The sequence below is a fragment of the Caloenas nicobarica genome, chromosome 26 (genome assembly GCF_036013445.1).
Source record: "Caloenas nicobarica isolate bCalNic1 chromosome 26, bCalNic1.hap1, whole genome shotgun sequence".
Classification (NCBI taxonomy): domain Eukaryota; kingdom Metazoa; phylum Chordata; class Aves; order Columbiformes; family Columbidae; genus Caloenas; species Caloenas nicobarica.
Window position 1 is genome coordinate 1,109,905 of NC_088270.1, and position 10,826 is coordinate 1,120,730.

At 60.4% G+C, this 10,826-nt stretch overlaps 1 protein-coding gene across 2 annotated transcripts; it reads right to left on the bottom strand.

Moving 5' to 3' along the window:
- Positions 1 to 462: 462 nt before the first annotated feature.
- On the bottom strand, positions 463 to 10,132 carry TMPRSS13 (transmembrane serine protease 13). 2 transcript variants are annotated; one of them, XM_065651959.1, is made up of 13 exons: positions 8,958 to 9,063; positions 4,020 to 4,191; positions 3,560 to 3,661; positions 2,714 to 2,836; positions 2,500 to 2,629; positions 2,331 to 2,423; positions 2,206 to 2,249; positions 1,789 to 1,948; positions 1,513 to 1,685; positions 1,260 to 1,358; positions 995 to 1,137; positions 725 to 877; positions 463 to 640 (listed from the first exon to the last, which is right to left on the bottom strand). In XM_065651959.1, the coding sequence occupies exons 1-13, from the start codon at positions 8,976 to 8,978 to the stop codon at positions 626 to 628; spliced, it is 1,428 nt and encodes a 475-aa protein (XP_065508031.1). In that variant the 5' UTR covers positions 8,979 to 9,063; the 3' UTR covers positions 463 to 625. The 2 variants fall into 2 exon arrangements, with proteins under 2 accessions (XP_065508031.1, XP_065508032.1); XM_065651960.1 differs by lacking the exon at positions 463 to 640 and adding an exon at positions 10,066 to 10,132 and having other exon boundaries at positions 704 to 877; positions 8,958 to 9,071.
- Between the last annotated feature and the right edge of the window lie 694 nt (positions 10,133 to 10,826).

Below are 10,826 nucleotides of genomic sequence, written 5' to 3' on the forward strand. Positions count from 1 at the left end.
GCCGGGTGCCCCAGGGCCCCTCTGCAGCCGAGCACACGTGTGGGGAGAGGAGCGCAGCCTCGGCGAGGGGCAGCCAGCCTCTGCTCCCCCCACGGGCGCTCCCATTGCCAACCACGGCCACCACCTGGCAGCAGCGTGCGGAGGAGACGGGTCCCGAGCCACGGGCACCCCACGGCTTCCCTGCTCCTCGCTTCCACCCACAACCTCCTCCGGATAGACGGGCATCACCAGCAGCCCCTGGCCCACCGAGCGTGCCGCGGTCCTGCTAGGAAGCACTCATGACGCCCCCATCCAGACACGTCTATTTACAGGAGAACCACAGACACAGGGCGAGGAGGTGGCTCCCAGCCGGCACGGGCAGCTGTCCCCTGCGCTGCTGGGCCAGGGCTGGCTGGGTATCCTGCCCAGCCACCTGCAAGCCACCTCCCTTGCACTGGGCGAGGGCAGAGTCACTTTTCAGGCGCTGTATTTTCAGAGGTTGGGGGCAGTGACAGGTCCCCAGCTGCATGGACAGTCCAGAGGTAGGTGGGGGGATCTGCTGGTAGCATCGTGGGCTGGCAGCCACCAAGGGCAGGGGTCCGTGCCAGCCAGAGGGGCACGGCCCAGGCAAGTGTCCATCCCGGTCTTAGTCGTTCTCGCTCTGCAAGGGAGAGAGGGGAGAGCAAGGGTGAGGTGCCAGCAGCTGGGGGGACACGGGGCCACCTTATGAGTCGTGCCGCCTCACCTCCATTTTGCTGTATATCCAGCTGAGAAGCTTTGTCACACGCGTGTAAACACCAGGCTTGTTCTTCTGGCCACATCCTGTCCCCCAACTCGTCACCCCGGCCACATACCAGCGGCCATTGTCCTCGCAGACCAAGGGCCCTCCGCTGTCACCCTGGTACAGAGGGGCAGAGCAGTGAGGAAAGGGGACAGGAGATGCCCCTCTGCTGGCACCCAAGCCCTGCTGGTGCCGTGCCACATCGCCTGGCAGGACCATGTCCCTGTGCCTCACCTGGCATGCATCTTTCCCTCCCTGCAGGTACCCGGCGCACATCATCCGCGGGGTCAGGTAGCCTTCGTACACCTTGTCGCTGTTGCAGATCTTGTAGTCGATCAGCTTCACCTCGGCCTCCCGCAGCTTTGGGGATGTGTTATCTGCAAGGCAGGAGGAGCAAGTGCTGCGAGACGCCCCTGTGAGAACAGCCCTCGAGTTCTGCAGCAGAGCCACGCTTGCTCCTCTCAGGTGCTGCCTGCAGGGAGCCAGCATCCTCTCTCACCTTCATTTTCTCTCGTCTTCCCAAAACCAGTGATGAAGCAGGACCTGCCAGCCTGGAATCGCTGGCCGTACATGGGGAGGCAGGCTGGGCGAACCTGAGCTGGAGGGAGACATGATGAAAAGCAGGCAAGGAGAGAGGAATGAGTCACCCAGGAGCAAAACAGCTGCTGTAGTCATCAGCCCGGTGGCTGCGGAGCAGCCAGGCTCCCTCTGTGCCCCCAAACACCAGCCCCAGCCAGGCTCAGAGACCTCACCTGAGAGCGTCAGTGGCCTGGAGAGCTTCATGAGAGCGATGTCGTAGTCATCGTGATCGTCGCTGTAGTTGGAGTTGATGATGACCTGGGAGACGGAGATGCCCTCTGCGTGCTGCTTCAGGTCTGAGACCCCGCCGTAGACCTTCCAGTCGTCCAGGATCTTCATGCTGTTCCTGGGCAGGGAGAGGCAGGGACAACGGGAGTGAGACGGCGGCTGGGGCTGGCACCAGCGCTGCTCCCTGCAGCCCGCGCCCCGGGCTGGACGGCAGCACTCACATGAAGAAGCAGTGCGCTGCGGTGAGGACCCACTGCGCGCCAATGATGGTGCCGCCGCAAATGTGGATCGGCCCGTACTGCACGCTGACTTGCCAGGGCCATTTGGTCACAGAGGTTTCTTTTCCTCCGATGATCCGGCCAGAAATCCTCTGTCCACAGGCTGGAGAGGAGAGCAGGGCTCAGAGAGGGGGCAAGCCTGGAGCGGGATGCGCGCAGCATCCCCACCACCCGCAGGCACTCAGTATGTTCATCGGGGCCAGAGGGAATGCAATCTTTGTAGCTTTCTGTTACCCAGACTGTTTGCTGGAAAACGCCCTGTTTGCCCAACCCTGTGCAAAGAAAGGAGGAAAGTGCTCCCAAGCAAGTGTTTGGCCCTTCCCGCCCTCGGCCACGGGTCCTGCCAGCCGGCCCCCTTACTTGTGCATCGGAGGGAGACGAACTTTCCCGTGAGACACTGTGAGCTGCCGGAGAGAAGAGGGAGGGAGCCTCAGCCCCAGCCCTGTGGCACCAGGGCAGGGGCAGAAGGTGACACTGCCCGGTACCTGTTGAGGCTCTGCTGGATGGTCTCTCGCTCGTCGGTCACGCTGAGGCTCTTGCCAGAGAAGTGCAGGGGAATGTACTCAGTCTGTGACACACTGGGAGGGGAGAGGACAGAGGCAGTGAGGGGGGACCCCGACAGCCAAGCAGGACAACCCATTCCCAGGGAATTACTTCTGAAATCCCAGCTGCTGGCAGGTCTTTCTGGAGAAGGAGTCATCCCAGGCGCTGCTGCACACTGGCAGCCACTGGCTCTCGGTGCTGGAGTAGACGTGGAGCAGGGACTCGTCGGACACGAAGCGCACTGTGGGGATGGAGCAGGGGGTCAGTGGTACTCAGAGCCCAGGGTCTCCCCTCATTCCTGCCACCCCAGCTCCCATTTCCTCACCACAGCCCAGCTCGTCGCTCTTTTGGGAGCAGTCAACGATGCCGTCACAGCGCACGGGGCTGTGCTTGCAGCTCTCGGCAGGCTCCTTGTACAAAATGCCAGTCTGTGACCGCCAGAACATAACTAGAAGCAAGCACACGCTGTAATGAGGCCAGGGCCAGTGGCAGGGGCTCACCCTGGGCTAGGGTGCTGTGAGCCCCCCTGGACAGGGTCTGGAGGAGCTCTGCCACACACAGGGGCTCTCCCAAACACCAGGTGTGAGGCTGGGAGCAGATCTGCCCTTCGAGCCAAGACTGAATGGCTGGCCAGCCTGAGCATCCCCCTGTGCCAGCGCAGCAGCTCAGCTGCTGCCAGCCTCCCTCACTCCACCTGCTTCTAACTTGCTCCTGCAGAAGGATTCAGCCCCGCAAATCCTTCAAGCCCACCAGCTACAGCAGCTGGAGAACCAGCAGCTAGATGTCAGGCAGACTAAATGACAGTGATTCCCCCAGTGCCTGTGCCTGTTCTGCCTATGGACTGCACTTTGTTTGATGGGTCCTGCCTGCTAAGCCTGCACCCCAGGGAGGACGAGCCCGGGTGCTGCTGGGGGTGCCCTACCCACCAAAGCAAGCCCAGGGGAAGGAAAGCGCAGTGCGATCCCGAGAGCGCAGGGAGCCCAAGCAGCAGCTCTGCTTTCCCAGTGTCCACCAGATGTCAGGAACACCCAGGAAAAGGGACAAGCGTCTCTGCCTGCTCGTCTGCTGTCCCGGGGCTTCCCCGGGGCACTTCCCTGCCCAGGCCTCCCCAGCCCGTCTCCGAGGTCCCCCCACATGAGCCCCGAGCTGGCCCAGCTGGGACCCCACTCACACAGCAGGATGAGGGCGACGAGCAGCACGATGAGGATGGAGACGCAGAAGATGAGCGCAAGCCGCCGCTGGCTCATGCAGGGAGCTCTGAACATGGAGGATCCTGGCAGCAAGGAGGGCGCAGGGTCAGGGGGAGCAGCCGCCTCCCCGGGGTGCCCAGACCCTGCCGCCCATCGGCGTGTGCCAGGAGCTCCCCGGCTCCCCAGGGATCCCACGAGAAGTGGGAGAGCAGGGCCATGCACACCCTGCACTGCCCCTGGGGTACCCCCATCCTGCCATGGTCACTGGCCTCTCCATTGCCCCCCGCATCCCTCACGCCCCCAGGGAAACACCAGCCTGTGGCTGAGGCTTGTGCCAGCCACGGGCACAGGGACCATTCCCTGCCTCCCTCCATCCCTCCCCACCCTGCGTGGGAGTGGGGCCAGGGCGGGCAGAGACCACCCTCGGCACCATCCTCTTACGTGTGCTCTCACAGGTCGTGCAGGGGGCCGGGGCCGGGCTGGACTCGGGGCTGTAGGGCTTGAAGCTGATGCCGAGGACACTTTCTCGAGGCTGCGGAGCTCGGGCACTGAAGATGCTGCTGGCCGTGGAGGCATGGAGGCTGGGAGGGACGCTGCTGGGTGATGCCGTGGACTGCGAGCAGAGGAGATCGTCACTGGCAATGACTGTTGCTCACCGGACAGTCCCCCAGCCGTCCCCTCACTGCCCAGGCAGCCATGAGGGCGAAGGTGACATGGAGACAAGGTCCCCGGCATGTGGTGGCTATTTCTCCAGAGTACCACAGACCTCATGGAGAGTTACTGCTGCAGTGCCTCTTCTGAGCTGTGCCCCATTTGGGACAGCTGCAAATCTCTGTCACAGAGCTTTTCCCCTTTAGGCAGCCGCTGGCCAAATTTCCCAAACCGATCGCTTGGATCAGAGCAATCAGCCAGCTGCTTTGCGTCGGGTCAGTCACGCTGTGGCCCAGTTCCACAGGGCTAGTGCCCCAATTTATGCATCTATCCTTAATTAGCCTTTTGAAAAATACAGTGCAATTTCCAGCTGTTATTTAGTAATACTTAATAATCAGTGTTTTCCAAGCCCTGAAACATCCTGCCCCCTGGAATGCTGTTCTGCAGTTGTGCCACTCCTAATCCATGAATTTGCAAAAGAATATGTATTTGTTTCCTTTCCTCAAGATACATTCTTCCGAGTGCTCCATCAGCTTCAATCAGCTACAGAAGCCTCTCATTTTCCTTCAGAGAGGACCCGTGTACTAAGCCCACAAATAATGCTGTTTCCTCTGCCACTTGTGAAACCTCAGATACAGCTTTGGCAATAAGAAACGACTACGTGCCTTAGAGAAACTGCAAGGGTGCTGCCAGCCAGCACATGGGGCTCAAACACACCTCTCCGGAAGCCTGTCTCTGATTTTTGGCCCAGCAGCTGCTAGAGATCACATTGCCCCGTAACCACAAAACATCCCTTTCTCTGCCAAGCCAGCGAGCAGGACCAGGGCTGGTGCATGGCTCTGGAACGGGCAGAGCAGGAGCAGCAGCAGGAGCTGCTGCTGCCGAGTCACCCCCTTCCAGCTGGATCTTCTCTACCCTCGTGTTTCCTGCCGGGAATCGGGAGCCCTAATGAGCACGTCGGGAGCCTGCTCAGGCTCATGCTTTGTAAATACAGCTGTGCCCTTCCTCGCAACGCGGTGGTGTAACTTCCTGGGCAGCATCCCATGAGTCACACAGCCCGGCGCGGCCACGCACGGGGTCTGCCTGAGCCCCCAGCGGGACATCCCGGGGACATACCGCACCTTGAACTGTGCCCCAGGAGCTGCTCGTGGCCCGTGGGCATCAGCGGCAGAGCCGGCAGGCGCGGCGCCGCGGGCTCCCACCCTGGCCAGCAGCGGGGTGCGCGGGGCCACCCCCCTGCACAGACCTCCGCCGCCGCCCGGGGAAACCTCGGCACAGGCACCAACATCTCCCGGCACTCAAGAGCCACCTCCCTGCTCACCTCAGGGGACAAGGACCAAGCAAGCAGCTCCTCAGTGACCCGTGTGCATGGGGAGGAGCAGAGGCAGTTGCTGTCTCGCAGCATCCCTTCTCACCCGTTCCCCACCGGCCAGCGATAACAAGGCTAAATTTGCTCAGCCGGCAGCCAAAGGGCAGTTTTCCCTGTGCCCGATTTTCACGGCAGCCCTGTGGGGAAGCCCAGGAGCGCCGTGCTGCGGGCTTGCCTTCTCGAGGGCTCTCCCAAAGGTGCTGGGGAGCCCAGGAGAGCCCTCGCTGTGCTGGGCGCCACTGGGCTGGCATGGCAGGGCTGCAGAGTGAGCGGTCACAGCGATGGGATGCCAGGTCCCACAGCGAGTATTGCACGCCCGCACCGTGAAACATCCCTGGGTATCCTCAGCGCCCATCGTTAGAAAGCGTGTGCGATCAGCAAGAGCTGCAGCACATCCTGCACCACTGCTTTGCAGGAAAAAAGCAACACAGATACCCGGAACCCTTCCTAGGGAAAGAATTTCTCCTGTCTATGCAAAAATGAGGTTTTTGTAAGTACCCAGACAGTATCATTTACGTTGGCATTTGTATGCTATCTCCACGTCTCATATTTCACATGCCTCCTCCTGCAAGCAAGCGTAATCCTTCACTTATCAGCTCAACAGAATTACAATGCTGTTAAGGACAAACCTGTCCAGCGTACTAGAAAACACAGCCCAGCTTCATCAGTAAGCCAGAGATGCTGGATGCTAATGTATTTCTACCTTCAGTCTACAAACATTTCAAATTAACACATAAGTTCACTATAGGTTGAATTGCTCTTATTATTCCTTAGGAGGAAACACGTGTCCTTTCTTAAACTAGGGTGAACCATTAGCCACTTATTTCCTTAAAAGTCTAAAGTCCAAGTATTTTTTTTCCTAGGTTTATCGCAGAAGCTAACAAAGCTTTTACCATGGGCTTCTGGTAACCAGTATTAACTGGTTGCTGTTGTACAGCCAGTGGAGCTGAGAACGAACAGCAGCAGCTTTACAAAGATATTTCTGTTAAGGAGCAGTAAGCGAGCTGCGACTTCTGCCCACAAAACCTTTGCTCATCCTTTGCTGGCTTTTGAGTAAAAGTCAGAGCCGGAGCCATGCCTGTCTCACATGTGCAGCTGTGGTTTGAGCCCTTTTTTTCTCTGACGTTCTCTCTGCAAAGGTCCCACCAGCCGCAAGAGCTTGAAGCGCTGCTGCGGGCTGGTGTTTGAAAGTCAGGTGTGGGGAGGGGGAGCACAGACAGCCCCGTGCCGGGCTGATGCTCAGACAACGGGGCACAGGGCTGCTGGGGACACACAGGGAACGAGTGGACCGTGCCTGTATGCAAGATAGGCCCTTTGCTAGACCTGTCATGAGCATAAACATCACCTCACTCCTTCTTTGCTCTGCTTGGAGGCTTTGAGCAGAGCTGAGAAAAGCACCTAAACCACAAACAGCAGCACCAGAGAAGCCTTTGCACCTGGAGCTGCCATGTGCACTGACCTCCAGCTCGACTCCCCGCCACAGAGGGGCAGCCACCAAATCCACATCAGTGAGGGCAACCCCGGGGCAAGGCAGTCCAGCTGGGCTGCAGGCTCAGGATCCACGCGGGATGGGGAAGGCAGCAGCGAAAGCAGGCAGCAGTCACCCAGTTTCGGAGTGGGAGGCACGGCGGAAGGAGTCAGGCAACACCTGGGGTGTTGCAACCAGACCCGGGGCCCAGCCGTGCCTCGGAGGAGGAGAAGGGCATGGCAGCTACCCAAGATTTGGAGCACCAAGAGGGGAGGGAAGCAGCCTGGCTTAAATAAGCTGGAAGGAGCTGCCTAAACAGGTGATCACCTTTCCCAGCTGAGCTCAGCAGCCCTTTGACTGCGGCAGGGAACCGGCTTCTTCAGCTGTTTGTGGAGTGCTGATTGTCCACGGCAGATTAGCTCAGCAAGCACACAATGGCGACATTGTCCTCACACTCACCTGGGACAAAACCCTCCCGAGCCTGCAAAAGCCCCCATTCCCTCCTGGGACACCCGTCCCGCTTGAGTGCCGCAGCTGAGCGACGTGTCCCTGGGAGGGGACAGACCCCCAGTCCCGGGGACAAACCAGGCAGGGGCTGCGGGAGGACACTGTGCAGACCCAGATGCCGTAAAGGGGCAACGCATGGAGAAGTGAAGCCCCAAAGCATGCGAGGGCCTTTTTGCAAGCGCAGGTGACAAGCTGTGCCAATTGAGTCAGCCCGATCTGGCCAGGGATAGGTTGCCCTATGCCAGTGCGAGCGGCTCTTCAGGCTGAGATCAGAAAATGTTCCAGGGAGTGAGTAATCGCTGCTCAGCCCATTCCATGGATGGGCAAATGGAGGCACAGAAAGATGAAGCGACTCTCCTGCAGTTGCAAAGCCAAGGGAGGCACCTGGGACTCTTAATGGCCCATTTAATCCAAGTGACAAAGCCAAGGTGGCACAGTGGGGATGTCCAGTATTGGGTAATTGTCTCCATATGTGGGCATCCCAATTTCTGCCCTGTTTTCACCAAGATGTGGTGCTGCTGCCTGCTTTCAGGGCTGCCCAGAGCTGGGTTCACACTGCAAAGCAGTGCTGGGGACAGGCTGCCCTTCTCTCCGGACCCAGCCAGGATGGGGCACGAGCCCACCCCACCCCAGCTGCTCCGCGGCACCCGCACGCCAAGGGGCAGGATGAGGGTGGCATTACAGCCCTGCCTCCCCTCGAGCCACGTCCAGCCCATCGCTGCCGGCTTCACACGTTCCGGACATTGCTGGCACAGCCAGCAGCGTTCGGCATGGTAATTACCCGCTGCCTCACCCGGGCAGGCTGAGCCCCGTGCCCAGCCGGGGATGGATGTTTTCCTCATTACGGGATGTTCAGTGAGGCCCCACAGCCGACACCAAGCAGGTCCCAGCCCAAAAAGAGTATGGAAAGAACTGCCAGGAGAGCGGGTGAGGGAGAGCAGCAGGGGCTGAGGCCACCAGCGTGCTGCTGCTGCTCCCCACGGGCTGGCGAGAGGTGCCAGAGGGCTCAGGAACCTGCAGCTCCCACGGGTGCCAAGCGACACCAGCTCCCACCGGCAGCGCCAGCCCGTCCCCCTGGCTCACAGATCCGCTCCAGCATGGGAAAGCAGCGGTGCTGGCAGCCCCGACCCCTCCTCTGCTGGCACAGGGCTGACACCAGGGATGCTGGCAGCCGCCCTCCTCTCTCCGTGTGCCGAGGGGGTGCCGGAGGCAGCACCCCACCGGCAGCTCACCCCAGGTCCTTCTCCTCGCCGGCAGCAATAAGCAAAGCCAACACCCCAGGGAGCAGGAGGGAGAAACCCAGCCCTCCAACAAACCCCGAGGAAAACAGGTCCGTACAGCCACCGAGCCACCCCCAGACCTGGGGGAGCTGCCCCCACCTTACCGGAGTGGTTTTGCCGTCCATCGGCCGCTGCAGCGCTGGGCTGGGCTCACAGCTCCGGCACAGCCATCCTTCGCGGCGCAGCGCGAGCTCAGGTTCACGGAGACGGGGCAGGATCTGTTTGGCGAGTGGGTTCGTACGTCAGTGCCAGCGCCGGGTGCAGAGGGAAACCAGTCCAACCTGCCACCCAGCTCCGCTGCTGCCTGTTTCCCAATTGCTCCAGGTACAGCGTGCAAAACACCTGCCTCTCTGCCGGCCACCCCAGATGGGTGCTGGGGAACACTGGGTGGGGGCAGCAGGAGCCCCGGCTGTGGCCAAAGGTGTGGGAGCAGGTGAGGTCTGGCCCGCAGGTGAGGAGCATCCCAGGCACCGAGGCTTCTGCTGGCTCCTCATCACTCTCCCGGCTGCCTGCTTGCCCAAACCCCCCATTCTCAACTGCGTGCCCACCGTGCGCTTCTCCCCTGCGCTAGCTGAGGATGGAAGAGGAGGGGATGCACAGCCATGTCCAACCCCAGCAAAAGCTCTCTCCTGTGCCCCAGGTGACCGAGAAGTCCAGAATGCCCCATTTCAAGGGAAAACCTGTTTCCCTCTAATTTCCCTAGAGGCTTTTTCACTCCTTTGCTAACGGAGCGATGTTTTTGCATTGTGCAAGGAGAAAGCACAGGTCTCCTGCATCCTCTGTGGGTGTGAGCTGGGAGATGCCTTGCTTAACCCAAACCTCACATTTGGGAGAAACAGGTAAAAGCATCCAGATTAAAAGGCAAAAATCCCAGCTCCGTCATGTGCTTTCTGATACCCAGACCCACATCCCTCAGTTCTCGACACAGAGGAGGGCAGCCCCTCTGGTGGCCCGGTCCCGGGAGGCTCTGTCTGGCAGTGTGCTGCCTCACGTGAACCCTGTCCCAACGCTCCATTTTCCAGGCACATTTCTCCCGGCATTATTCATAGCATAAGTCCCTTATTCACCACCTCCCCACCCACACCTGCTCATCAGTAGAGCAGGAGACAAGCAGCTCTTGCAGCTACCCTGTGCCTCAGAGGCTGCAGGGCAGTGGGAGACGGGGGCTGGCCAAGGAGTGACAGCCCCCCAGACAGCCCTGAGCTGCCTTACCCCTGTGTCTGCACAAGCTGCCACATCCTCTTCTGAAAAGGCATTCTCAGAAAGCAGCTCCAGGAATGATCGCTGGCTAGTGTTTCTGCAAAGCCACCTACGGAAAGCAAGTGACAGAACCACATGTCTGGGCTTGACCCCAGCAACCCGATGTTAAATGTCACACACACATAACACCTCTCGGGTTAAATCCTCACGCTTTCTTGCTGGTGACTGCTCCTACAAGCCGTACTGCACCCTCCCAGCCAGCAAACCGAGGTGCTAATAGCACACACAACCAGAGCCGGCACCACCAGCCCAGGAGAGCCCAGCGGCTCCTCCGCTCTCTGCTCCAACCTCCAGGCATAAGGGAATTAGGATGGGAAGAACTCTGCTCTTGCAGGCAGGGCACTTTGTCCTGTAGCAGGACCAGCCCTCCAGCCCCAGGGAGGACAGCATTAGGGTTCTCCGTGGTGCTGTCACCCTTCCCAGCGGCCCACAAGGGGATATTCCAGGGTTGGTTGTGTCACCCGCGAGGCTCGGGGGTCCCTGGGAATCCCAGCCCCACTCCAGCCCTGCCCATGCCGAAGCTGTCGGCTTTGCCGAGGCTGCAGAGCGGCAGCTGCAGGATGCGGGCGCCGGGCAAGGGAGCAGCAGCCAGGCAGGGAGGATGGAGCAAGGACATGCTTCACCCCGCAGACACGGCAGCCCGTTCGCCGGGCAGGTGCCCAGGGCTAGCGGCCAGCAGGAGGGTCCCGGCAGGAGCCGCGCACAGGGCCAGG

Coding starts and splice junctions, on each gene's coding strand:
- TMPRSS13 (XM_065651960.1), bottom strand. CDS start 8,978: ATGGACGGCAAAACCACTCCG. Junction 3,662..4,019: donor CACGACCTGTGAGAGCACAC/GTAAGAGGATGG, acceptor CCTTGCTGCCAG/GATCCTCCATGTTCAGAGCT. Junction 1,138..1,259: donor GAAGACGAGAGAAAATGAAG/GTGAGAGAGGAT, acceptor CCTGCCTTGCAG/ATAACACATCCCCAAAGCTG.